The sequence below is a fragment of the Mirounga angustirostris genome, unplaced genomic scaffold (assembly GCF_029215605.1).
Source record: "Mirounga angustirostris isolate CCGP_5_RB_7025 unplaced genomic scaffold, mMirAng1.0.hap1 SCAF_16, whole genome shotgun sequence".
NCBI lineage: Eukaryota > Metazoa > Chordata > Mammalia > Carnivora > Phocidae > Mirounga > Mirounga angustirostris.
In genome coordinates this window covers 56,280,775-56,307,979 of record NW_026991724.1, presented here as the reverse complement: position 1 = coordinate 56,307,979, position 27,205 = coordinate 56,280,775, and the positions used below count along the sequence as shown (strand labels likewise).

The window sequence follows — 27,205 nt, the reverse complement described above, 5'->3', positions numbered from 1 at the left end:
ATCTTATCCCCAGATCCAGAGATTGAACCTTAGCTCCAACTGTGTGCCTGGACCTGGGTCCCAAATATCATAACGCTGACTAGAAACTCAACATCTATATTCTCAATGCCAGAACCAGGCCCTCCAACCCTAACCTTATGCCCTAACCAGAGACCTTAATCCTAGACACCAGCCCTCACCAGAATCCTTAACCTTGAGCCTGGACTCAGAAACTATTACATGGATCAGACATTTCAACACTAGAACCAGGGGTGTCTGGGTGGCTCAGTCGTTTAAGCGTCTGCCTTTGGCTCAGGTCATGATCCCAGTGTCCTGGGAACAAGCCCCGCATCCAGCTCCCTGCTCAGCGGGAAGCCTGCTTCTCTCTCTCCCTCTCCCCCTGCTTGTGTTCCCTCTCTCGCTGTGTCTCTCTGTCAAAAAATAAAAATAAAATCTTTAAAAAACCAAAACAAAACACTAGAACCAGGCATATCCCCCCAATCCTGACTCCTGGTACCCTGACCCCTTTCTTTTGGACCCTGCTAAATAATTACCAGAAATCCCCCAAGTAGGTCACTAACCAGAACCCTAACTAAGTGTCCTACTAACCAAGGACCCACTAATCAAGACCCGAGCAGAGGTCTAAACCTAAGTTTAAATCCTTTGACTCTTATCTTGACCTTTAATACCCAATTCTAACACCAGGACCATGACCCATGACCTTCTAACTTTGATCCTGTGCCATGACCTCAATTTGGTTCCCCAATCTGAGATCGCGGCTCACGACTCAGATCTCAGGTTCCAGAACCCTAATTCCCCCCATCCCAGATCCGGGCAGGCCCCTGAACCTAGGATGCTGGGACTCCATCTCAGACTGCTGGATCCAGAACACTGGGATCCCGAGACCTGGAGCCTGGATTTTGGCTAGAGACTCCAGAATGTCAAAACCATGATCTGGGACCCCCCCCTTCCCCTGCAACTCAGCACCCGAACCAGAGTATCCTAGACCATCCTTGAACCTAGGGATCAGTGCTCTGAACACTAAAATTCCAAATCAGGAAGCCCAGGATCCCCATCCCCCTCATGGGCCATCACAAGATCCCCAAATTCCTTACCAGAGATTCTGGACTTCAACTTCCACGCTAGGACTCCCAATTACAGACCCTCTTCAACATCTAGTCTGGAACTCTGACCCCTCTAACACCAGGCCCTCAAAACAAGAGATCACCAGTTCATAGCTGTGCCCTTCCAGATTCCAGTCAGAGATCTAGAGATTCTAACTAGGGAGTTCCTAATCTCTTATCTACCACTCTTGCCCCCCCACCCCGCCCTTAACTTTTCCCTAAACTACACAATCCCATGATCCGGGGGACTCAACTTGGGATCCCCATCCTTCCTCAGCCAAAGACATCTATATCCCTGAATATCAGCGAAATACCAGCGATCCCCATCATCTTATTTATCTATGAAGGTTAAGACTCCTAAACACTCCCCAACAATGCAGCCAAGACTTAAGACCCGTTTTTCTCTAATAGGAATTCTTGGAGCCTTGAAACTCTGCCCCATGCCAGTGACGATCTTGGAGTCAGACAACTTTCATCAGCCCCCCCCCCCCCCACACACACATCTCAGCATGCAGAGCCCCCATCCCACCAGGCCCCACCCCCAGCCTCCTGGAGGAGTCAGGGATCCGAGTCTGGCAGAGCTCTGACCAGCTTTTCCTCCCATCCCCCGTCCCAAGCCCTGACCGCCAGCAGCCGGCTCCTGTTCCAGCCCGCTCAGCTCAGAAACAAGCACCAAAAACCCAGCCACTCTGATTGCCTGAGTCCAGGTAGCGGACCTCAGCTCCCCCCGCACCCCCACCAAGGCTCCTAGGACTCCTAGGACAGCTGGGACCTTGCCCATTGACACCTTTCTCACTTCCCCTTTGAACCCCCTCCTTTGCTCCGATTCCGCCTCCCTCCAAATGGCCCGCCCGGATCTCCTCATTTTCCTCCAACCCTTCCTCCTTGGGGACCCTCCCCCAGGCCTGCAGCCACCTCCTTTTCCTTCTTTATCTATCGCAGTCTCTCCGGGATTCAGGCATTCGGATCCCAGGGGTCCCGTTCTCCAAGCCCCAAGTCCAAACTCCGTCTCCCTCCAGTCTCTTCAGCAACGCATTCCCCGTTTCTGGGGACCCCTTCTCAGACACAACCTGCTCTTACCGGGCCCGGGCCCTCCCGCCTTCCTCCAGCACCGCCTCCCTCAAGGACCTGGCCGGCACCCTCCTCAGGGCTCACGGTCTCTAAGACTCGGACATTAAGAGTATAGTTGCCCCACTCCAGGACCCTAGGACCCCGTCCTACCGGATTCCCTAGGCCCAATGTCCCCCCACCCCTCACTGCCTCCCGAACTCGGGCGTCCTGACCGCCAGAATCCCACACCCCGGGGCCACTGAGGTCCCTCTCAGCCCCAACGCCCGGCTCCCAGCCACCTCAAGGGGAGCCCCCACTCCTTCCAGGACCCTCCCCTCGCGCTCACCTCGCTCAGGGCTGGGCGCACGCTCCGGGCCGCGGGCCCCGCAGCCGCATGACCGGCCCCGCGGCTTCCCCCGGCCGCCGCCGCCGCCACCGGGGTCGCCGGTGCCCACGCCCCCCGCCCCCGCCCCGGAGCCCGGCGTCCCGGCCCCCTCCCGGCCTCCCACCCCCCACCCCCCGCGCCCGCGGCCTCACTCGGCGGACGGCGCCGGGAGCTGGGACCGGCGGCCGCTCATTGGCTACTGCGGAGGAGGGGAGGGGCGGGGAGGGAGGGAGGAGGAGGCTGCAGGGAGAGAGGGAGATGGGCCTTGAGAATGGGGGAGGCAGGGAGGGAAGGAGAATAGAAACAGAGGCAGAGAGCCCGAGAGGGGCAGGGGCACACAGAGAGGCAGAGAGGCAGAGCCGAGGATCTAGAGTCCCACCGAGACCTCGAGGCTGAGAAATTCTGAGACTCGCAGGTCTGGAGACTGGGGGAAACACAGAGGTGGCCTAAAAGAGAGAGAGGGAGAAAAGAAGAGGCAGAGATCAGGTCTAAGACCCCCGCTGCCCTCGGGCTCAGAGATTCTGGGGCTCTGGAAGTGGACAGGTCAGAGAGACAGAGAGACAGGGAAACGCTCACAGGCCCTGGGCTGAGAGAGGCTGAGACCCAGACACCTTGAGCTAGGGAAAGAGAGAGAGAGAGAGACAGAAGGAGAGAGAGACCCTGAGAAGGAGAGAGAGCAGGGGCGATCCTGGGGCTCCCCTGATAAGGACTGGGGCTCTGGCCAGGCCTGGGGCGGAGCCTGGGGTCTGGGCAGCTGGAGGAGGCGGGAGGGGGCGTCCCGGGCCGGGGTCCCCAAAGCAGCAGGCGGGCGCAGAGCGGAGCCGGGTCCTGCAGCCGCCGCGGAGCCGGGAGCCGGGCCAGCCCCCCCCCCCTCACCCGCCGTGATGTCAGCGGGGCCACTCTTAAAGGGGCAGGCCGCCCGCCGAGGGTCGGAGCTGGGGCTGGGGGCCGCGGGCAGAGCATGGGGGTACCGCCCCGGTGCTGAGGGAGCCAAGGGGAGCCCCAGCATCCAACTGGACCGAGTCCCGGAAGCCCAAGAGCCTGCAGAGACGAAGAGACACCGGGGCTCCCCGAGGGAGCCTGCGAAGCTTTGGGGCTCAGTCCCCTCCAAACACACAGACATGGGCACACCATTCAGCTGGCCTGCCCGGGTCCGGGACTACATTTTCCATCAGCCCTGGCGGTGAGGGGCCGCACTTGGGGGGAGGGTCCACCGCGGTGTCTGCTGGGAACTGTAGTCTGTCGGGACTGTTTTTCCACCCCCGCCCCCCGCCCCCGCAAGTGGGTCAAGGCGAAGAGGCCCGGACGCGCGTCGGCCTGTCTCCGGCCTCTCTGGCTAACTCTTAAGCTCACGGGCTCTGCTTGCTTGGTTTCTCTGTCGTGGGGTCTCCCAGGGATCACTTCTCCAGGTCTCTCCCTAGGAGGTTTGCCTTTCATCTCCCCTCTCAGGACTGCCCCCACCCCCGCCCCAGTCTCTGGGTCTCAGTGTGGGTCTGTGAGCTTCTGTATGGCTCTGGGTGAGTAGGTGCGTGCCTGGGTCTCTGCGCCGGGGGGTCTCTACCTGACACTCCCAGCGGTCTGCGTGTCCATCTCTACGTCCTTGTGCACGTGCCCACTTCGCTCCTCTCCGCGGCGCTCGTGCCTCCCCCCACGCCCGGCTCTGCTCTTTCCCTCTGGCGCTGTGGGTACCTTCTCCCCACTTTGTGGGTCTCTGTGCTTCCCCCCCTCTCTGTCGCCCTGCCCCCAGCCTCTGGGTGTGCGTTTCCGTGTACAGTCACTGTCCCACCTCCACACCCCCTTCATTCTGCAAGCTTAGAAGAAAACATCCAAACACTTCAGCATCAGCATCCCAAATTTATTCTCCAGTAGCTGTGGCCGGGTGGGAGAGCCAAAGAGAAGAGTGGGCGTGGGGAGGAGGAGAGAGTCCCGGAGAGTGGCAGGCACGGGGTACGGCGGGGGGGGGGGGGGGACAGGAGGGAGGAGGGGTTCCGAGCAGGACTGGAGCCATGCACCTGGCAGGCGAGCAGTGATGGGTTTAGGGTGGGGGCGTCTAGAACAAAAGCTGATTGAGAACAGCTGGGGTAATAAGAATCCTTCATACATCCCAGGAATCCCTAGAGTGTAGAAGAGGAACGCTGGAGCATGGGGGCACAGCCTCCCACTTACTCCAGAATGGAGTGGAGATGGGGGGTCGGAGGTGGGGGTTTGTTCTGGAATCCAAGTCTGGAACAGCGCACCCCATGAGACTATTTCCCAGAAAGGAAAAAAAAAAAAAAAAAAGGAGAGGCACAGAGTCTACCAAAATGGAGTCTAGAACCCCATGGAATTGGGAGAGTGGTAGTGGTTCTGGAACCCGGTAGAGCAGAGGCCAGAACACTGAGGTGGGGGAGAACCCAGGGCTCAGCACAGCAGCATCTAGAACGCGGTAAGGCTCTAGAGACTGTATGGAGTGTAGAATGCCAGGAACGCTGCGGAGGGGCATCTAGCACCCACAGGGCAGAGGCTAGAATGCTGGGGAGCAAGAACAGAATGGGAGAGGGGGTGAAGAGGGGCTAAGGCTGGAGCGGGGAGGGAGCGATGGGGACACCTAGTGGCGGCAGGACAGATTACATGACTGGCACAGGCGGGGGGCTGATGGGGCTGCGGGCGTCCGGGTGCACAAAATCCGGGTTCACGTAGGTGAAGCCTTGGAAGTCGGCCTGGTCGATGCTGGCCAAAACTAGGCGGTCTGGCGGGGTCAGTGCTGGCGCCGCCCGCGTGAAGAATTTGTCGAAGTTCTCGCCGCTGCGTCCACACTGTGGGAAGCACAGGGGAAGGAAAGATGAAATTCTCTTGGCTCCTTGGGTGTCCCTCTGCGTCCCCTCTGTGCATCTCCTGGCTCCTTTGGAATGTCTGCACATCCTTCACGTCCTCTGCATCTCCCGTTAGGGCGTCTCCACAGAGGGAGCCCCACCCCACCTCCACATATAGGAACTGGAGCTCCTGGGTACCCCCACCCCGAGGGACCAAGGTTTGTTCCCGAAAGGTGCCTGACCGGACGGGGTCTGAACGGAGGGGCGATCTCCAGTCGCTCCAAGCGCTCCCAGTCCATCCAGCGGAAAAAGCCATGAGCACGGATGGCGGGCTCCCCGTCTGGCCCTGAGCCCAGGCGCTTCGCTGGATGCTTAGTTAGGAACTGTGGAAAACACAGAGACACACAGACAGACAGAGTCCCGGACAGGGAGGCACAGAGAACGAGCAAGAGAGAAAGACAAAAACAGAGGAACAGAGACACAGCATAGAGACCCAGAGAGAGGAGAATAGCAAGGGGGAACAGGGGTGGGGGAGGTGGAGAAAGAGGAATGGGGGAGAATAAATGAGAATGAGATAAATGAACTCCAAACCCAGAGACCCGAGGACAGACAGAGAGAGAGAGAGAAATCAGGGTATCAGGGTATGAGGGGCAAGAAACCCAGAAAGAGGAAGGGGACAAGTGAAGAATCCCCAAAAGGGATGGAGGAGAAGGAGGAGACAAAGAGAGAGAGGAGAGGAAAAGGGAAGGATGAAGGGAGGGAGAGAGAGAGAAAGCGGTTGGAGACCCAGAGCAAAGAGGGAACAGAGATCCCGAGAGAGGGGGAGATAGAGACCCAGGGGAAGGGCAGAGACCCAGAGAAGGTGGGAGATAGAGCAGATGTTCGGGGGAAGCAGAGATGCAGAAAGAGGGTGGAGATTCAGGAGACAAACCCCCAGAGAGAGGGGTAAAGATACAATATGAAGGCAGAGACTCAGAAAGAGAGAAGGAGAGTTCCAGAAAGAGGACAGAGACCCAGAATATGTGTGTATGGGAGTTGGGGGTAAGAGGGGAATAGACACCCAGATAGAGGGGGACAAAGATGCAAGAGGTGCATCCCCAGGGACACAGAGAAAAGGTGGAGACACAGGAAGCCCCATCGAATGTAGATGGAGGCAGAGGCGGGAGACAGAAGCCAGAGAGCGACAGTCAGAGAGAATGGAGACAGGAGCCAGAAGCAGAAGGGCGCTAATGCTTGTTGAAAAGCTGCCACGGGCTAGACTCTTTCTCTTGCACTAACTCCATGACCCCAGTAGAGGAGGCAGGCTCCCGGAGTTTTGGTGGCTTGCCCAAGATCCCACAGGAAGAGAAGCGGCAGGTGTTAGGTTCACCTGACCCACCCGGTTCTGGAGAGGCAGACCCTGGCCTTCCAGCACTCCACACAGTGAGCTGGGGAGTGGGTGCAGCGGAGGGGAAGGAGACAGAGGCCATCCTTGGACTGGAGGGGATAGCAGGGCAGTCAATTAGTGTTCTAATGACATCTCTGTATTATACAAACTTTGCCAGCAGATGGAAGGGCAGTAACTTGAGGGGTGGGAGCCTTTTTCTAATGTGCACAGAACCACTGCATGGGAAGCCCAGGATGGTGATGGTAGGGCACAGGGGTTGTCTGGAGGCTCTGGGGGTCAGGGGGCTCTCACCCCCTTGCAGATCGCCACAGCTTCCCGGGAAAGCGACTTGGGGTAAGTGACAGTTTGTTCCATGATGGCCTGAAACAGCTCTTCCTCATCCTCCCCATCAAAAGGGGGCTGAGGAAATAGAGGGATAGAGTCAGAGACTTGACAAACTGCCTCTCCCCCACCTTCCACACCCTCATCATCCACCAAGAACACAAACACCCCCCTCCAACATCCTAGGGAAAAATTGGACCAAGCCACCAAAGCTTTCTCTCTCTCCATCTCAGACTCTCTGCTTTCCCATCTCAGATGCACCAGCTCTCTGCACCTCCTTGCTGTTCTGTCTTTCTCTGCTATGCAAATCAGCAGGGCATTAATTAGACAATATGTCACTTAAATAGAAGAGAGACCAAAAAAATGCAGGAAAAACTGTAAAAGCATTCTCTTGGTTAGATGAGTGGCTTCCAGTCTTCTGGGATTAGGAAAAGCAATACCAAGGCAAGAATTCTTTTCTTTCTTTCCTTTTCTTCTTTTTTTTCTTTTCTTTTTCCTTTTTCTTTCTTTCTTTCTTTTTTTTTTTTTTTTTTTTTTTTTGAGAGCATGCAGGAGCAGGGGAGGGGATGAGTGAGGAGCAGAGAGAGAAAGAATCCCAAGCAGGCTCCACGCCCAGCGAGAAGCCCAACACAGGGCTTGATCTCAGGACCCTGAGATCATGACTTGAGCCGAAATCAAGAGTCAGATGTTTAACTGACCGAGCCACTCAGGGGCCTCCCAAGGAAAGGATTCTTAATGTGGGGTCTAGGAAGTCTGTTTATACAATTGAGAGGGTCCATGAGTTTGAACAGGGGGAAAAGTACATCTTTATTTTTAAAAATCTCTAACTGAAATTTAGCATTCCCTTATAAACGTAGGCAAAAACCACAACAGTAGTACTTTGACTTCATCACCAACAGAAACCACAGATATTTTCTTAGCACATTAGATTTGCAGATACCTCAAAATGTAGGTCATCTCAACTTCAAGATTCCTGGTAGACCTTCCTGTTTATTTCCCACCATTGTGAGACATTACCATTTAATTCATTAATAGGAAATCACATATATGTCCACATCCCAGTGTTCAATATTTACCTAATTGTGTACCTTTAAATTAATTTAGTTGGCTGAACTAAGTTAAATTAAAATTTTAAAGTTTTGATAGCCATTTAAATATAATTGATTTCCTTTGTAATCCTATTATTTTAGTTCAGGCATTTAAACACATTGTTCTGAGAAGGGGTCCTTGGCACCAAAAAAGTTTTAAGAACCTCTGGCCTAAAAAAAAGAAAAAGAAAAGAACCCTGGCCTGTGGGAAAATAATGCTTCAGGACCAAGGACAGCACTATCCAGGCAGGACATTCCCAACTGCTTAGCACCCCTCCTTAGATGGCAGACATCCCTTCCTAACCAGCTCCTTTGAGAGGCCATGTAACAGATGCCATCCCACACCGTGTTGCCTTTAGCCAGGCCAGCCTCTCCCAGCTTCCCTTACCTGTCCTGCCAGCATCTCATACAGCAGAACCCCAAAGGACCACCAATCCACAGACTTCCCATAGGGCTGGTAGGCAATGATCTGGTGAGGAAGGATGGAAGTCAAGGAATCCTGGTTTGTGCTTTAAGAAGCCTAAGACCCCTTCTGGCCTCACCCCCCTGGGAACCCTACCCACTCGAAGTGTTTTCAACACAAACTCTTCCCACTCGGAACACTTTGGCCAGAGCTCCATCTTTTTGGACAATTCACAAACAGAATTTACCTACTTAGAATATTCCTTTGGTCCCAAAAATAAAGACCATCTAAGGACCAAGTCAAAAGTTCCACCCAGCTAGAATATTTAGGTAACTGGACCTTCTCCTTAAGGAGAGGGTAAAATAAGGGCTAAATTTCAGAGACCAGAGAGTCTTAAATCTGGATGCATTTAAGATTCATCTAGGGGGCTGTTCCTAGCCCTAAGAATTCCAGTCTCAATAGGTCAGAGTCAACAATATGTGTGTTTTTCAAAATCTCCGCAGGTGATTCTGACTCCCAGCCATGTTTTGAAACCATGGGCATTGATCACACGATGCAAAGGCATTAGCATTGAATCACCCTGGAAGATTAAGAAAGGCAGCACTAACACCACACCCTCTCTCAACTGAGACCCTCTACCTACTTACCTAAGGTCAGATCATTAGCTCCACCCCCTTAACAAAGTCCGAGTACACTCCCCCCCTTGAAATGTTCAGGAGACAGCCTCCACATGCCCAGTGTTCTGGGGGGACGGGCCCCACCCACTCAGAGTACACTCGAAGTTGTCTCTACCTTCTAGAACAGTCCTGCAACAGGTCCTGCTCTCTGAGAATTCTTAGGAGCCGAGCGGGTCCTGCTCTTTTAGAACACTCACCCACCTGTCCGCCCACTTTGCCAGCTTAGGGACCCAGCTCCGCCCACTGGGAATGCGGGGCGCACAGGCCTCTCTGAGCTGCTTGCTGTTGGACCACCCACGACTCATGTAAAGACCCCAGGGTCAGGACCCCCACATTCCGAATGTTAGGCAACCAGCCACACACACACACCACCCGCCCCTGCGAAGTTGCACAGCGCCAAGAGCAGCACAGGGAGGGTACCTCGGGGGCTATGTAGTCTGGGGTCCCGCAGAAGGTGCGGGTCGTGGTCCCGGGGAAGACGTTCTCCTTACACATGCCGAAGTCAGTGATTTTGATGTGTCCTTCGGCATCCAGCATCACGTTGTCTAGTTTCAGGTCCCTGGTGGGTGGGAGGCAGGATGGATAGTTGAGGGACGGGTGGAGTTCCACAGGCTGGAGCAGCAAGCTTTTGGTTTTTGTTTGTTTGCTTTGTTTTAAAGTAAGCTCTATGCCCAACGTGGGACTTGAATTCATGACCCCGAGATCACCAGTCGCTCGCTCTACCCAGTGGGCCAGCCAGGTGCCCCTGCAGCCGTGAGTTTGATCCCTTTCCCTCTAGGGGCCTGATGACCTCCAGTGAAAGGCCCAGACCACTCACCGGTAGATGATGCCCTGATTGTGAAGGAAGAAGAGGCCGATGGCGATTTCCGCTGCATAGAACCTGGAGAAGGGGGCGGGGAGTCAGAGGTCAAAGACTGGGGCCCCTCCTCCCCCCACCCCTCCTCTCTTGGGCGAGACTCACGCTGCATGGGGCTCCTTAAACTTGCCCAACTGCTGAATGTGGTACATCAAGTCGCCCCCGGTGACATACTCCATCACAAAATACAGGCGATCCTGGGGGGAGGGGGGCGGACGGGCGGGGGGGGGGCCTTAGAGGAGGGGACACGCTGACCAGAGGGTAGGACGCGTCCATTCCCGCCCCCTCCAGACAAACTTGGAAGGCTCCGGATCCACCCAGTCAGCAACCCAGAGCATCTGGCAGGTCCGGAGGACTCTAAGCCAGCCCCACAGAATCTCCACCTGCCCTATCCCCTGCTACTCGGAACTGGTCCCGCCCTCTGCGAATGGAAGACTGAGGCCCCCACATTCCCTGGAAATCCCAGGGGCACCGCCACCTCTTCCCGCACCTCCTCACGCAAACGCAACCCTGACCACCTGTTAGGAACCAGAGGTGTTTCGGGCCTCACTTGCAATGGACAATAATGTTTCTTTAAATCCAGGAAGCTGACTACGTTTATCCAGAGCTCTTTGAAGGAGTCATGCCCTCTCCAACCTCAGGTGGTTCTCACTCCTTGTCCCGTCCCACGAACTGCGGGACACGCCCCATGTCTGATGAGACCTTCTCTCAGAATCCAAGAGTGACGACCTCGTTACCTGGAGCCCAGCTGTTGGCAGGCCACTCAGAAGCCATTCTCCTCCCCACACTCCCTTTACTCAAACCTCCTTGGCTCAGAACACCCCCACTCAAGACCCCGCTGGCTCAGGCCACGCCCAACAGGCTCCCATCCCTCTGGCCACGCCCAGTCAGCGTGCAGGAGGTTCTTTTGCCTCGCCAGAATCTCGGAATCCCGGAGCAGATGTCTGACCTGAGCCAGCCTATGCACCTCCCCTTCCTTACCGGGGTCTGGAAGGTGGAGTGCAGCTGGGTGAGAAAGTGGGGCCGCCCCCCCGGGCCTCGGCCCCCCAGGGCCAGCACTCGCTTCTCCACCAGGGTGCAGTCCACGTCATCATCCTGAACAATCACGTCTTTCTTCAGGATCTTGATGGCGTAGAGCTCATCAGAGCCCCTGCGCTCAGCCAGCATCACCTAGGGACAGAGCCCCAAAAGGCCCAGTCCATCTTGGGAACAAACCCAGTGATGCAGGTCCCTACCCCGCCCTTTCAGGGACACAGAGAAAGGGAATCCCAGGTCCTTCCTCTCTCTCTCTCTCTCTCTCTCTCTCTCTCTCTCTCTCTCTCAGGGGACCAGGTGCCCTGATTTTGCTGAGCACTCCCTCAGGGAAAGCATCCGAATCTTTATGCCTGTCCTCTCAGGGGAACTCAGGGGTCCCATCGAGCCCTTTTTGGGGACTCAGTTGCCTAGTGTCCCTCCCTAAAGACCAGGAATCTGATCTCCCCCCAGACATCCTCCCCTTTCCCCCCTAGGACCCCAGGAATCCAACCTTCCCAAAACTGCCTTTTCCTAGAACCATGAGGAAGCTGAAGTCAGAGATGTGCAGACGTCCAGGGCTTGTCCCAAAGAAACAGCGCTTGGAGTCGGTGGGACTGGGGGATGGGGAAGGGATGGGAGAGGAAGAGGGACCCATCCGCACCCGCTGTGAGAAAGGGGAGAGATGCAGAGGTAGTTAGACCCCAGACGGGCATATGCCCCCGAGAGAGAGCATCCAAGAATGAAAGGGATGTGGAGAGACAGAGAGAAAAAGAAAGTTGTCTCTGCCCCCTCCCCATCCCCCAAGTTGGCTTAAGAACTTGCACTGGTTTTCCACAGCCTGGAGGGTTGGTCATTTAACTAACACTCAGACATTTACTATATGCCATTAGATAACCTGTTATCACCCCCCCCCATTTTATTTTTTATTTTTAGGTAATCTCTACACCCAACATGGGGCTCAAACTCACAACCCCAAGATCAAGAGTCTCATGCTCCACTGCCTGAGCCCGCCAGGTGCCCCCACACCCACACCCATTTTAGAGAAGAGGAAATTGGCACAGAGACATTATTAAATAACTTGCCCAATGTCACACAGCAGATTAAAAAGCAGAGCCAGAAATCAAAATCCATTAAAGCCAGAGACGGCGTCTCGCCCTCCTTTTTGTGTCTTCAGCATCGTCCAGCACTGAGGGTGCTGAATGGACGAAGGTCTCTCAGGACACAAGCGCTGAGCGCATTTCCTATTGCTCAACCTTCAGAGCACACCCAGAGTCAGAACACAGACACGACCACTGCTTTCTGCTCCTCCCACCTGCGTCTGCACAGAGCCTCCTCTCCCCTTCCCCCTCTGCCTCTGTTCTCTACACAGAGCTCGTGTCCTGTTCAGGCCTAAACCACCTCAGGCCACCTTTGATGCTCCCACCCCCCCACCCTATCTCACCCAGTTTAAAAGCTAAAATCCTGGGGTGCCTGGGTGGCTCAATCCTTAAGCATCTGCCTTTGGCTCAGGTCATGATCCCAGGTAGCCTGCTTCTCCCTCTCGCACTCCCCCTGCTCGTGTTCCTGCTCTCGCTATCTCTGTCAAATCAATAAGTAAATAAAATCTTTAAAAAGCTAAAATCCTTCCAGTGAATGACAAGTCACACCCCTTCCCTCTCTGATTTAATGTCCTACTTTTTCCCACCCTCTCCCCCTCTTCAGCCCCACTGTCCTCCTTGCTTTGCTACATACACTCCCAGCCTGCTCCCACCACAGGGCCTTTGCACCTGCTCTTCCCTCTGCCTGGAAGGTTTTCCATCCTTCAGCTTTGAAATCTGGTCTCTCTCTCCTGTGCCTGGAGAATCCCGCACTCCCTCCTGGACTCACCACCCCGCTCAGAAGCTTTCTCTGGCTCTCCCAGGCTGAGCAGCTGCTTCCGGCACTCCCCAGTGCCTGAGGCTACTACCTCCATTATCAAACATAGTCCTTCTGGATGGATGTCTCTATCTGTACCTTTCTCCTACTTTGAAATTGGAGCTCCCCAGGGAATGGACTGATTCTACTCCCAGAACAGGGTTCGGCTTATGTGACACCTCAGGAAATAGGTGTTGAGTGAGTGAGAAAAGGAATGGAGGACAGAAGGCCACAGTGATAAATAGAAAAACTCAAGGATCCGTTCAGGTGTCACCTCCTCAGGGAAGTCCCTCCTTGGCCACTCCCCCCCCCCCCCCCCCGCCCCCCAGGCTGGCTGAGCAGCTCCTCCAGGCTTCTCGGTGCCCTGGGCTACCTCTGATGTAGTACATCAGGGCCAGGTTCCCTTCCGGGCTGCTAGGTTTGCTCAGCAAGCACAAGACCGGCCACCAAGTCTGTGCTCAGCCCATGGGAGTGGAAATGAAAGCAGGTATCAGGGGAGCGAGACGTGGGGACAGACATGCAGACCACAGGAATGAAACTCTCCATTCCGGGCCTGAGCTCTACTCACCTCATACAGTTCCAGGGGGTAGTTACAGGCCTGGGGGAGAAGAAAGCCAGAGTCAGAGCACCCAGGGAGGTAGGAGGTTGCCCTAGAGCCTAGGGTGGCGACTCCAAACCCCCAAGCCATGGGAATGGATAGGAACTCTAATTCCCATCACACCCTGGGGCAGGAGTCCCGAGAAAGGCAGGGGAAGGAGCCCCGGGGTCTTCTGGGAATTGTAGTCCCAGTTCGCGCAGGCACCCAGCCGCTCTGAACTGTGGCAGGCAGGGCTGGACTCCCCCTGGGGGAAGCCGGGCCGAGTACCTCAAACTTCTGGAGGAGGCTGCAGTTGTCAGCATCAGCCACCGGCACATTGTAATATTCGCCCTCCTCTTGGTTCAGTAACTTGTACCTGACATACAGACGGAGACCGGAACCGGGCAGGAGGCGGGGTCGGGGTGAGGGTAGGGGGTGGGGGGGATGCACCCGAGGGAGAGGCAGAGGGATCGGAGGGCGGAAAGAGACACAGAAAGAAGGACACAGAGATGGAGAAAGAGTGAGAGAAGGAGAGAAGGGCGGGGTGGGGGGACACGGGGTGGGGGGGAGAGGGACAGGGGAGGAGGGAGAGAGAAGCGCAGGGAGGCAGGATGCTGGTGGTCCGGAGGAGAGAGACCACGCCCCTGCCCCGTCCTCACCAGCCGTCCACCGGCGCCTTGAGCAGCTCCGAGACACCGAAGGACATGGCACCCATGAAATCGTTGCGGGAAGTCCGGTCCCAGTCCCACACCTCCACGCTGAGCCGGCGCTCCACGTCCCCCGGCTTCAGGTTGCTGCGGGAAGGGTGGGGCGGAGTGAGGGTCTAGCTCCCCACTCCCCCAACTCCCCCATCCTTGGTGCTGGAGGAGGACGCAGGCCCTTCTGGGGTGAGCTGGGGTCTGTTCCTACTCCCTAAAGTGTCCTGTCATCTCTGAGCCTCCCGAAGGGGGTCTTCCCCAATATCGGGACCTTGAGTACATCTGGACCGCGCTCAGTCTCTCTCCCTTCCTCCCACATTCTTGGCTCCTTCCGATCCCTGCGTCCTGTCCTTTCTCTCCAGATCTCTCTCCTATCTGAGTCTCTGTGCCCCCTCCTTCCTCTGGGTCTCTGTCCTTCTGTCTTTCTGTTAACTGGCTTCTTTTCTCTTCCTGCCACCCACCCACCACCCCTCTGCTTACACCCCACCCCCCTGCATTCTGTCTATGTGTCTCTTTGGGTTTGTGTCTCTTCTTCTGAACACCCGCCATCTCTGTCTCACTCTAAAGTAGTGGGCTTTGATGGAGATTAAATGCACAGATCTCTCTCTCTCTCTCTCTCTCTCTCTCTCTCTCTCTCGGCTTCTGTAACTCCATCACTCTCCCTCAGTCACTCCATTCCCTCTCCCACCGCCTTTCTCTGCCCTTTTCTTGGGTTCCTTCTATCCTAACACCTCCCACTATCTGCTCTCTGGGGTCTTGTGGGCCACCAAGACCCTCAGATCATTCTCTGTCAGCCATCACAGCGTCCCCTGCACCCGAGGCTCACAACACAAAGGTCTCGTTCCACACAGGGTTTAGTGTGGCTTTCACCGTCCGGGTCTTCTGTTTTGTCAAGTTCCGAGGGTCTGGGATAAGCTTCAGCTTCACATAGGGATCCGACAGACCATTGGGATCCATTGGGATGAGGTTACGGGCCTCGCCAACTGAGAGGAGAAGTGAAGGAGGGTAGACCGGGTTAGAGATCCAGGAAGAGGCCCCTAAGTCTCTCCCTGTCGGCAATCAAAAATCCAAGCTCATAGCCATTCTGACGACCCAGGTGTCTTTGGTCTCTTACCTCTCCAGTACCCAGAAGACAGGGCCTAAATCCTTTTTCCCAGCCAGGGACCCAGAAATCAGACCCAGAACCCCCTCCTACCTGAGGACCCTGGAGTGAGGACCCTGGCCATATCACCAATAGTAATCCCAGGCCTCCCTCAGAATCAGGTTTTCTCTCCTCCCTCCCTCTCAAGGACCTTCATTTAGAATGGCCATTAAGAGGTGCTGAAAGGGGGGGGCTCCTGGGTAGCTCAGTCGTTAAGCATCTGCCTTTGGCTCACGTCAGGATCCCGGAGTCGTGGGATTGAGCCCCGCATTGGGTCCCTGCTCAGCGGGAAGCCTGCTTCTCCCTCTCCTACTCCTCCTGCTTGTGTTCCCTCTCTCGCTGTATCTCTCTCTGTGTCAAATAAATAAATAAATAAAATCTAAAAAAAAAAAAAAAGAGGTGCTGAAAGGGGGCCCTTGGGTGGCCCGGCATCGGGCTCCCTGCTCAGCAGGGAGTCTGCTTCTCTCTCTCTGCCCTTCTCCCTGCTTGTGTGTTCTCTTTCTCGCTCTCTCTCTCAAATAAATAGATATATTTTTTAAAGATTTTATTTATTTATTTGAGAGAGGGGGAGAGGGCGAGGGAGAAGAAGACTCCTCGCTGAGCAGGGAGCCCGATGCGAGGTTCCATCCCAGGATCCTGGGATCATGACCTGAGCCGAAGGCAGACGCTTAGCCGCTTAGCCGACTGAGCCACCCAGGCGCCCCAGTAGATAAAATCTTTAAAAAAAAAAAAAAAGGCGCTCGGGGTGCCTGGGTGGCTCAGTCGTTAAGCGTCTGCCTTTGGCTCAGGTCATGATCCCAGGGTCCTGGGATCGAGCCCCACATCAGGCTCCCTGCTCGGCGGGAAGCCTGCTTCTCCCTCTCCCACTCCCCCTGCTTGTGTTCCCTCTCTCGCTGTCTCTCTCTCTGTCAAATAAATGAATAAAACCTTAAAATATAAATAAATAAATAAATAAACAAACAAACAAATAGGGGCGCCTGGGTGGCTCAGTTGGTTGGGCGTCTGCCTTTGGCTCAGGTCATGATCCCAGGGTCCTGGGATCGAGCCCCACATCGGGCTCCCTGCTCGGCAGGAAGCCTGCTTCTCCCTCTCCCACTCCCCCTGCTTCTCCCTCTCCCACTCCCCCTGCTTGTGTTCCTGCTCTCGCTAACTCTGTCAAATAAATAAATAAAATCTTAAAAAAAAAAAAAAAGGCGCTGAAAGTTGCAAGAGTCAAGGCTGGGGACTCCGCTACAAGGTGGAAGGGGCGTGGCGGGGTGGTGCTCAGCCTTTGCAGGTGGGGTCAGGAGGGTGGGCGTGACCCTCAGGGGGTGTGGCCTTCTCTGTAGGGTTGGGTGGGCCGCGCAGGTGAACACCTTGAGCCCTTCCCCCTGGGTAAGAGGGCGGGACCAGACGCAGGAGCCGGGCTTCACCTGTGACGTGTATCTCATCTGCAGTCGGAGCTCGGATTTCCAGCTGCAGGCGCCCACGGCGCTCCGTGTGGTCCACCCCGCACAGAGAGGGCACGCTGCGCACACAGCGTCGGTGCACGTTCATCTCGCAGCCTAGGGGGACAGAACGTGAGGTAGCGTGTCCCGCCGCTCCCCCACCCCCAGACGGCATCCTCCAGCACTACCCGGAACCCAGACACTGCGCTTTGAAAGGGGCCCCGAGGGGCACCTGGGTGGCTCAGTTGGTTGGGCGACTGCCTTCGGCTCAGGTCGTGATCCCGGAGTCCCGGGATCGAGTCCCGCATCGAGTCCCGCATCGGGCTCCCTGCTCGGCGGGGAGTCTGCTTCTCCCTCTGGCCCTCCCCCCTCTCATGTGCTTTCTCTCTCTCTCTCTCTCAAATAAATAAATAAAATCTTTTAAAAAGAAAAGAAAAGAAAGGGGCCCCGGAGCTCCAGGTTCTGGCAGGAGCCGCAAGGGTAGACTCACAGGAGCATTTCATGCCCTGGTGCACCAGCCCGTAGAGAAGGGAGCCGCAGTGGTCGCAAAAGGTGGGGCTGCTATAGCTGTGCAGACGGAACTTGTGCTTGTTTCGGGGGTCCTGGAGGCAGAGAGGAGACATCAGAGGGGGTTTAGGAGGGGGGGTGCCCTAGACCCCTGGCAGAGAAGCCCTTTGAACCCTGCCTCCTCTGCCTTGCTCTCCCAGTCTTCTGCGGCTCCACCTCACTCATTTGCTCTACAATATTTATTGAGGGCCTACTGTGTGCCAGGCACTGTTCTTTGTGCCAGGACCAGCCGTGAACAAACAAAAACTCCTGTGCCCATGGAGTTTCCTTTCTAGTGGAGGGAGACAAAATAAACAGTGAATAAATAAAATAGTTTGAGAGATGGTAGCAGGTGCTTTGGAGAAAAATGAAGCAAGAAAGGGGATTGCCAGGGGTGGGGATTGAAATTTGCAGAAAGTGATCAGGGAAGGCTTCACTAACAAGGTGGCATTTGGGCAGAACCCGCAGGAGGTGGGGGCTCCTAATGTTCCAAGTCCCTATGCTCCCCCCCACCTCCCAAAAGCTGTTCTCTGAGGACTTGTGGGCCACAATGAACTCCAGATGGTTCACTGTCAGCCTCTGTCAATGTCTGCCCACTGACGATCTGCCTTCTCTAAGCCCCTTGTGAGATGGAGAATATGACCTCTCAGTCAATGAAAGACCAAGTGTAGGGGCGCCTGGCTGGCTCAGTTGATGGAGTGTGCGACTCTTGATCTTGGGGGTGTGAGTTCAAGTCCCATATTAGGTGTAGAGATGAAACAAAGAATGAAAAGAAAGGAAAAAAGAGAGAAAAAGAGGAAAGAAAGAAAAGAGAAAGAAAGAAAGAAAGAAAAAAGGAAGAAAGAAAGAAAGAAAGAAAGAAAGAAAGAAAGAAAGAAAGAAAAGAAAGAAGAAAGAAAGAAAGATTAAGTGTAAACTGCATAGCAGGGCCTGGCATGCTAAATGTGCTCAGTACTGTTATTTGTGCTGCTGTGGTTACTACTCATGATTTTATTGCAGTCTCCACATAGCCCTGGGTTTAAATAAGAGCTGGGCCATTTACCAGCTGTGTCATTTGGGGCAAGTTAGTGGCCAAATTTGAGCCTCAGTGTCCTCTTCTGCCCAGTGGAAATCAACAGTCTATCTTGAAGCAATGCTGAATGTCCAGAGTCCAATTAAGCATGAATTTAGGACACCGGTAAAGCATTCCTTCCCCACCCCTGGCAGTGTCTGAGTGTTAAATAATTTGGTATTTGCCTTTTTCTAGGAATGCATTGCGAGAGTTATCACTAGGGTGAAAATTCAGGATATTCTTGGACTTTTATTTATTTTTGCAGTTTAGTGGGGATTCTATTTTGAATGACACTGGGCGGGTGGGGTAGGGTGTGATGATCTCTTTCAACTCTCTGGGCCTCTAACGATCTTCAGCTGACCCTAACTCAAAGGGTGCCTGTCGCTGTAAGTGATATACTATGTAAAAGTTCTCAGCAGGGTGCCTGACTCACAAGCTCCATCGCTCCACGGAGAGAAGCTGTTTTTATTCTCAAGGTGAAATCACCATTACAAAGGAGACAGAGCTGCAGCTCCAGTTAGATTAACATCCACATTTTGACTCTGCCCACTACCCAGCTAGTGGCTTCCCTCCACGCTGTGCTTTGCAGAGACTCAGCCTTCCTTCCTATAAAATGGGGCCGCAAGGCCTCCCTGAAAGGGGTCTAATGGAAATCATGCTTGCCAAGCCCTTCCCACTTCTTTAGCCCCTGATCCATGTGACTGACAACAAGATCAAAAGAATTAAGAAGGAAAAAAACGTCAGAGTGAGGTAGAGGAAGATCCCTCCTCTGCTTTTTCATCGGTAACAGCAACAATTGTACTAGGATAATAATCGATATGTTGTCTCTCGCCATGTACCAGGTACCATCCCAAGCATTTGACTCATTTAGTCCTCAAAACAATCCTTTAAAGTAGGCATGGTCATCATCCCCATTTTGCAGATGAGGAGCTCAAGAGGTGCAGAGAAGTAAATTAAAAACTTTGGAGGGTCACAGAACCTCTGTGTGGTGGAACTGGGATTCAAGCCCAGGTTTTTGGCTCAGGAGCCTCTGCTCAGATGGGGACAGGAACAACATCTCATCTTATATGTTGTGCAGACTCACTCCTGTACTGTCTGCCAGATACCTGCTGAGTGCATGCAATGAGCACTGGATAAATCAGAAGTATTGTTGGTGGTGCAGGTGGGCAGGTGAGGTGGCTAATCATGGACATATATGGGTGCTAGTAGACAGTGGTGCTCAATAGATGTCCTATGAAATCACATCCTTTATGTAAATTTCAATTTCCTTCACCTAACCAGCTGGCAAAATGTCCCATGGAGTTCTGGAGATCTCTCTGCCCCTTTCTCTCTCTCAGGTTCTCATTCTGTCCCTTTCTTCATCTGCTAATCATAAAGCTGGCTCCAACCTTATGTCAAAACCTGGGCTAGACCCTCAAGCCACCTGGCTTCACTGAACTATCAAAACAAGCCGGGGGCTGCCTGGGTGGCTCAGTCGTTAAGCGTCTGCCTTCGGCTCAGGTCATGATCCCCGGGGTCCTGGGATCGAGCCCCACATTGGGCTCCTTGCTTAGTGGGGAGCCTGCTTCTCCCTCTCCCACTCCCCCTGCTTGTGTTCCCTCTTTCGCTGTGTCTCTCTCTGTCAAATAAATAAATAAATAAAATCTTAAAAGAAAAAAAAACAAGCTGGGGGAGGTCGAGATTTATGCTGTCGCACCCAGTATCCACTAACTGCACATGGCTATGTAAATTTAAATCAGTTCAAATTAAATGGAATTTAGATTTCCGTTCCTCAGGCACGGTAGCCCCTCTCAAGTGCACCTCTAGCTAGCTGGGTGTGGCTGGTGGCTTCCGTCATGGACAGCACACGTAGAGGGGAAGTGGAGGCTCAGAGAGAAGAGCCCCAAGGCCAGACAGAAAGCGAAGGAGGGATCAGGAACGGGCCACAGGGTCGACTGTTCCTGTAAGTCGACCTGACATCCCCCCCACCCCATGTGAAGCGGAGGGAGGGAGGGAGAGCTTGTGCGTGTCTCTGTGTGTGTGCATGAGGGATCTGTATATGCACGTGTGTGTGCTCATGGGGATATGTGCATGCACGTGCAGCTGTGTGTGTGTGTGTGCATGCGAGCGCACACGCGTGTGCACTGAAGGGTCTCCCTGGGCCTCCCTCTCCGCGTCTCAGAAATCATTCTCCATATCTACCATTTTCTATTCTAGCTTGTCTCTCTGGGTCTCTGCAGCCCTGTTTCTCTGAGTTTCTTGTCTCTGTCTGTCTCTCTCAGTCCCTGTGGCTCACCTTTTCCTCCCTCCTGGGTTTCTGTCTCTGTTCCATTCCTCTCTCTTTCTCTGTCTGGGTCTCTATCTTTTTCTGCATTTCTGAGATTCTCTCTGTCTTATCTCAGTGCCTGCATCAATAGTTGTCTCTCTCTCTCTGTCCCTCAACTCTCTGTTGTTTTTTTTAAATCTCTTGATCCCTGGATGACAGCCCACTTCCTCCAATGCTCTCTTTGGTCCTCTCACCCCTGCCTCTTCTTGGTCCCCCACCTGTGTCCCCAGCCTGTCTCAGCCCCCTCTCATTTCCCCTTTCCAGGCCAAGGGCAGGGAATCTGGGCCAGACTAGCTCCCCCTATCTCTCCAGCCCCCCTCCCCTCCCAGCCTTAAAAATAGCAGGAGAAATTGGGACGGACGCCGAGGGGGTGAGGGCGGGGGCGCGGCCCAAAGAGAAAAAATCAGGTGTCCGGGCACTCACATCCGTCTGGGGGCCCTTCCCAGCGCCTGGACACTCGAAGGTCACAAATTCGTGGCATCGTCGATGAACCACAAAGCTGCAGACTGAAGGTGAGAATCATAGAGACATAGAGACAGAGAGAGAGCCCAATGGATAGAAAATCGGAAAGACAGAGACCCCTACAGAAAGAAAACCAGAGGGGGGGACCCCAAAATCAAGAGAGTTTAATAGACAATCAAAGGAGAGACCCCCAACATGGAGTGGGGAAGGGAAACCAGGAGACAGAAATTCAGGAGATGGACCCAAAGACAGAAACAGATACACAGAGCATCACAGAGCAGAGAGACCCCAGTGCCTACACACAGCCAAAGGGAGACACAGAGACCGAGAAAGACAGACACAGGGACACAGAGAGAAAACAGGATCCCATCGACAGACACAAGCCCACCGAGGCAAGAAAGCAAGGAAAGAGGCAGGCTGAGGAGGAGAGCAAACAGAGAAATGTCCTCCGACAGAAGAGAGAGAGCAGTGACTTGGGCAGAAGTGAGTCTGGGGGCTGCTGCAGGCCTCCCCCTCCCTGACTCACTCTGTTCTCAACAGTAGCAGCTGGTGCTTTAGGACTCGCCCCCCTCTCCCGCCCCCCATAACTGCCAGCCCCGCCCAGCCCCCACCCGCCCATTGGTGACCCCACCCGGCCTGCCCCTGCCTAGGACTGTTGGTGTCGTCATGGCGACAGCAGCTTGAGGGGGGGGCTCTGACTTCTCATCTCTAGCCCCTCCCTTTCAGCTCCCCTTTTCCAAATCTCCCTGTTCCCATGGCAACAGATTCTCCAAATATCTGTCCCCACCTGGAGCCGGCCGAGGGAGGGGCCCCCAGCACCACCTCCGCGGTGGCCCCGCCATCAGAGCTCCCTCCCCACCACAGGCTGTGTCTCTGCCACACCCCCCGCCCCGGGCTCCCCCGCGCCTCTCTGGGGACCGAAGAACACGTGTGTCAAGCCTCCTGGGCTGTGGGGCCCCAGCCTCCACCCTCCTGAGGGTCCCAGGAGTCTGGGTCCCCAGCTCTTACCTTGACATTGCAGGCCCTGTTTTCCAATCCCCCTGCAAGATCAAGGATCAGAGGTCAGTGCAGAAAAGGGTACCCGGTCTCCCACCTCTGCCAGACTTACTGCACCTTGCTCCCCCCGTGAGCAGGACCCCAGCTGCCTCTTATTCTAGAACCCAGACATTCTAGTCCTCAGCTCTTCTTCTCTCAGACGCAGGAGCCCAGGCCCCCAACCCCTCCTCCCTCAGGCCCAGGAGTCTAGGCCCCCAGTCCGTCCTCCCTCAGACCCAGGAGTCCAGGCCCCCAGCCCCTCCTCCCTCAGACCAAGGAGTCCTCACCCCCAGCCCTCCTCCCTCAGACCCAGGAGTCCAGACCCCCAGCCCTCCTCCCTCAGACCCAGGAGTCCAGCCCCCAGTCCCTCCTCCCTCAGACCCAGGAGTCCAGACCCCCAGCCCCTCCTCCCTCAGACACAGGAGTCCAGACCCCCAGCCCCTCCTCCCTCAGACACAGGAGTCCAGACCCCCAGCCCCTCCTCCCTCAGAAACAGGAGTCCAGACCCCAGCCCCTCCTCCCTCAGACACAGGAGTCCAGGCCCCCAGCCCCTCCTCCCTCAGACACAGGAGTCCGGACCCCCAGCCCCTCCTCCCTCAGACACAGGAGTCCAGGCCCCCAGCCTCCTCCCTCAGGCCCAGGAGTCCAGACCCCCTAGTTCCCTCCTCCCTCAGACCCAGGAGTCCAGACCCCCCCAGCCCCCTCCTCCCTCAGACCCAGGAGTCCAGGCCCCCAGCCCCTCCTCCCTCAGACCCAGGAATCCGGGCCCCCAGGCCCTCCTCCCTCAGACTCAGGGTTCTGGGTCCCCAGCCCCTTCCTACCCTAGGACCAGGAGCCAGGGCTGCAGCCCTCTCCTTCCCCAACCCTCAGGGGTCTGGGGTGACAGGAGTCTCCATCCCTCGTTCCCTCCCTCCTCAGGCCCCCAGCCCTTCCCTCACCAGATGAAGTCGGTGCAGTGGCTGCAGAAGGTTGGCTGCTTGAAGAAGCGGGCGGTGAACTTGTGGCTCTTGACTTCGTGGACCACCTTCTGCCTCAGAGCCCCCTTTCTGCAAAACAGGGGCCGGGGTCCCCCCTCTGAATCGCCTCCGCCGGGGCCCAGGCCTGCCATGGCCCCAGGAACGTAGCAGGGACCAGGATCCTGCCTTTCTGGGGAAACAGGTGGAAGGGCGAGGAGCCGGAGACTCGGGAGAGCACTGAGCCACGGGGAGATTGCGAGGAGGGAAGGAGAGGGGCGAGGCACCTCCAGGCGCGGAGCGCAGGGCGGGGAGCGGCACCCCGGGGCGCGCCGGCTCCGCCAGGGGGAGCGGGCGGGCAGGGCGGAGAGCCGAGGGCAGGGGCGCCGAGGAGCCGGAGGCAAGGGCGGCGGCAGCGGCGGCGGGAGCTCCAGCTCAGGCACCTGCTGAAATGTGGGAGCCCCGGCGGGGGGGAGGCGTTGCCATGACGACCGAGGGGCGGGGTTTCAGTTTAAAGGCGCCCCCCCTCCCTGAGACTGGGGACAAATGCCCTCCCCACCCCCGACACACGTGCGCACACCCACTCCGGGGGCTGGCTGGAGGGAGGGCGCATCCTCTGAGCGGTGCCCTGCCCCCACCTCCTGCTGCCACCCGGCTGGGCTTCCTCCCCACTAGGTGCCTCGGTGGGTCCCCTGAGCCCGCTGAGACTCCACTCGGATCCCTGGGTTTCTGACTGTGTCACTCTGCTTCATTACACAAACTTTGTATTCAGTGCCGGGGACCCGGTGGTGTACGGGGAGGCCTGCTGTCTCTCTCTGCTGCTCTTCAAGTCTTGATTGCTCTCTGGGCCTGGGTGAATGTGTATGTCTGTGTCTCCCTCTGGGATTGTCTCTCGCTCTCAGTCTCTGTCCCTGTCCCAGTGTTCCTGGCTCCCTGTCCTGTGTCTCTGTCCCTGTCCAGTGTTCCTGGCTCCCCATCTCTGTGTCTCTGTCCCTGTCCAGTGTTCCTGGCTCTCCGTCTCTGTGTCTCTGTCCCTGTCCAGTGTTCATGGCTCCCCGTCTCTGTGTCTCTGTCCCTGTCCAGTGTTCCTGTCTCTGTGTCTCTGTCCCTGTCCTGTGTTCCTGGCTCTCCGTCTCTGTGTCTCTGTCCCTGTCCAGTGTTCCTGGCTCTCCGTCTCTGTGTCTCTGTCCCTGTCCAGTGTTCATGGCTCCCCGTCTCTGTGTCTCTGTCCCTGTCCAGTGTTCCTGTCTCTGTGTCTCTGTCCCTGTCCTGTGTTCCTGGCTCTCCGTCTCTGTGTCTCTGTCCCTGTCCAGTGTTCATGGCTCTCTGTCCTGTGTCTCTGTCCCTGTCCAGTGTTCCTGGCTCCCCGTCTGTGTCTCTGTCCCTGTCCAGTGTTCCCGTCTCTGTGTCTCTGTCCCTGTCCAGTGTTCCTGGCTCCCCATCTCTGTGTCTCTGTCTCTGTCCAGTGTTCCCGTCTCTGTGTCTCTGTCCCTGTTCCCTGTTCATGGCTCTCTGTCCTGTGTCTCTGTCCCTGTCCAATGTTCATGGCTCCCCATCTCTGTGTCTCTGTCCCTGTCCAGTGTTCCCGTCTCTGTGTCTCTGTCCCTGTTCCCTGTTCATGGCTCTCTGTCCTGTGTCTCTGTCCCTGTCCAATGTTCATGGCTCCCCATCTCTGTGTCTCTGTCCCTGTCCTGTGTTCCTGGCTCCCCATCTCTGTGTCTCTGTCCCTGTCCAGTGTTCCTGGCTCTCTGTCCTGTGTCTCTGTCCCTGTCCAGTGTTCCTGTCTCTGTGTCTCTGTCCCTGTCCTGTGTTCCTGGCTCTCCGTCTCTGTGTCTCTGTCCCTGTCCAGTGTTCATGGCTCTCTGTCCTGTGTCTCTGTCCCTGTCCAGTGTTCATGGCTCCCCGTCTCTGTGTCTCTGTCCCTGTCCAGTGTTCCTGGCTCTCTGTCCTGTGTCTCTGTCCCTGTCCAGTGTTCATGGCTCCCCGTCTCTGTGTCTCTGTCCCTGTCCAGTGTTCCTGGCTCTCTGTCCTGTGTCTCTGTCCCTGTCCAGTGTTCCTGTCTCTGTCCCTGTCCAGTGTTCCTGTCTCTGTCCCTGTCCAGTGTTCATGGCTCCCCATCTCTGTGACCCTGTCCCTTGCCTCTATTTCTCTGGGGTTTTTGCTCTGTGTCTCCGTCTATGCCTGTGGCCATCCTGTGACCCTCTCTGGGTCTCGGTGTCCCTCTTTCTGTGGTGTCTGTCTCATCAGTGTTCCTTGGCCTCTCGCCGGAGGTCCCATCCATTCCTGTTTCGGTCTCCCTGACTCTCTCCCTCTCCTCGCCTCTATCTGTCTCTGTGGCTCTCTCTCGGTCGCTCTCCACCGGGCTGTGACTCTGGGCCTCCGTGTCTCCGTCCCTCTGTGTCTCTCTCTTGGAGGGTCAGTCTCTGTCTCCCGCACCCCTCAGCCCTCCTTCTCCCCGTGCCTCTGTGTCTGCGAACCTCCCTGTGCTCGCCTCTTCCTCCTCCTCCCGGCCCGGCCCCCTCTCTGACCCACTCCCTGGCTCTGCCAGCGTCTCCCTCGGTCGCTGGGGGTCTCTCTGGATGTTGGAGCTCAGTGTCTCCCGCCCCCACCCCGCCCCCCATCTTTATCCCTTTCTCACCCTTCTGGCTAGGAACCTCTCTCTCCGCGCCTGGGGGTCTCCCCGTCCCTCCACGCCCCCCTCTGGCCCTGGAAAACCCTGTGCATCCCCGTGCCTCCGAACGTCGGCCTCGCCGGGCTCCGGCCTCCGCTCTGTCTCTCCGCCCGCGTCCCCACCCCTCGCCAGTAGCGCCCGGCCCTCCCCCAACTCCCGAGCGCGTCCGGCTCCCGGCTCCCGGAGACCCGCGCTGTTGCCAAGGGCAACCACGGCCCGCCCCGCGCGGCGAAGTGCGGTGCATCCTGGGATTTGGAGTCTGAGCCTGAGGACTACCTGTTGTGGCGACGCGGCCGAGAACTTCCTCTCCCGGCGTGCCCCGCGAGGCGGAGGCGGGGCGCCGCGGCGGCGCCTGGGGACCCGGCCCCCCGCACCTTCTTCGGGAATTTTGGGGGTCCGGGGAGGCTTCCCGAAGCCGAAGGGGAGGTGAGGGAATCCGACTCTTCTCCAAACCCCTCAGAAGTGGGGTGCTCTTGCCTGCCAGCCACCTCCAGGCGTCCGGCCTGCCCAAGGGCAAGGATATGGGGTCGGGGTGGCCCTGGAAACTGACCTAGGATCGATCCCACCTTGCCCTGCTTGGCTGCTTTTCCCGCATCACCAACATATCACCCCCGAGCTCTGGAGCTGTTCTCTCTGGTCCCTTCCAGAAGGGGTTCAAGCGGGGGGTGGGGGGGAGGGGAGGGGGGCGAGACGCCCTTGGAGGAGGCAAGCATGGGTGTGGGTCGGAATTCCGGGGTGGGCACTGCAGAGATCAAACGGAGGCTTCTCCTGGAGAAGGAGTTTATCTATTCCCGTTAGCCCTTCCTTCTCTTCCGGGGGGGCCTCCTCCCTCCCTCGACATATCGCTTGCCATTGCTTTTGCGGGTGTTAAGTGCAGAAAATGGGTTTCATGATCCTGGGATTTTTGCGGGTTTGTTTATGTATTTGTGATTCTCCTCAAGCAACAGGACCTTCTCTGGGACAGATTCATTGTAGGCGTAATTCGTTTGCTCTTTATCAAGGTCTTCTATGGACAGGTTGTGTCAGGGAGCTTGGAACTGGGGGTAGGATGGAGCGGAGGGTGGGCATGTAGGCAGCGTCAGATCCTGAAGGCCCCTGGTATCACCTGTAGGCAGATATGGATTTGAGCAGGGGAGGGCAGTGTCAGAGGTTAGAAGCATCCCCCTGGGGCCAGGGTGGGCAAGAGGTGGGCTAGTCAAGGAAGAGGCTGGGGCTCAGAACAAACAAAATGATACCTGAGCTGGGTCAGGAGCCTGGACAGACAGTGTCTGGTGAGCGACTGACAGAGCCGATGGGAAGAACCAGAGCCTGGGTTTGCAGGCTCGGGAGCCTATTACTGAGATGAGGAACCCAAGGAGTTGATTTTGGGA

The 27,205-nt window shown here is 56.2% G+C and overlaps 1 protein-coding gene across 1 annotated transcript; it reads right to left on the bottom strand.

Annotated features, from left to right (window-relative positions):
• Positions 1 to 4,153: 4,153 nt before the first annotated feature.
• PRKCG (protein kinase C gamma) lies at positions 4,154 to 26,282 on the bottom strand. Its single transcript, XM_064581497.1, has 19 exons — positions 25,803 to 26,282; positions 23,150 to 23,610; positions 22,185 to 22,216; positions 21,138 to 21,220; positions 17,303 to 17,414; positions 16,798 to 16,929; positions 15,071 to 15,227; positions 14,206 to 14,340; positions 13,835 to 13,922; positions 13,538 to 13,567; positions 11,588 to 11,740; positions 11,044 to 11,232; positions 10,168 to 10,259; positions 10,024 to 10,086; positions 9,627 to 9,765; positions 8,515 to 8,595; positions 7,009 to 7,116; positions 5,573 to 5,713; positions 4,154 to 5,333 (listed from the first exon to the last, which is right to left on the bottom strand). Exons 2-19 carry the CDS (start codon positions 23,317 to 23,319, stop codon positions 5,145 to 5,147), a joined length of 2,094 nt encoding a protein of 697 aa, XP_064437567.1. The 5' UTR covers positions 23,320 to 23,610; positions 25,803 to 26,282; the 3' UTR covers positions 4,154 to 5,144.
• Positions 26,283 to 27,205: the final 923 nt, after the last annotated feature.

What these genes read in the sequence shown, in the direction of transcription:
- PRKCG (XM_064581497.1), bottom strand. Translation starts at nt 23,319, where the DNA reads ATGGCAGGCCTGGGCCCCGGCGGAGGCGATTCAGAGGGGGGACCCCGG. An exon ending in TGGAACGAGACCTTTGTGTT is followed by an intron (nt 14,341 to 15,070) that starts GTGAGCCTCGGG and finishes CCCTTCCCGCAG; the next exon opens with CAACCTGAAGCCGGGGGACG. An exon ending in CTGTGGCGATCTGCAAGGGG is followed by an intron (nt 5,714 to 7,008) that starts GTGAGAGCCCCC and finishes TGTTTTCCACAG; the next exon opens with TTCCTAACTAAGCATCCAGC.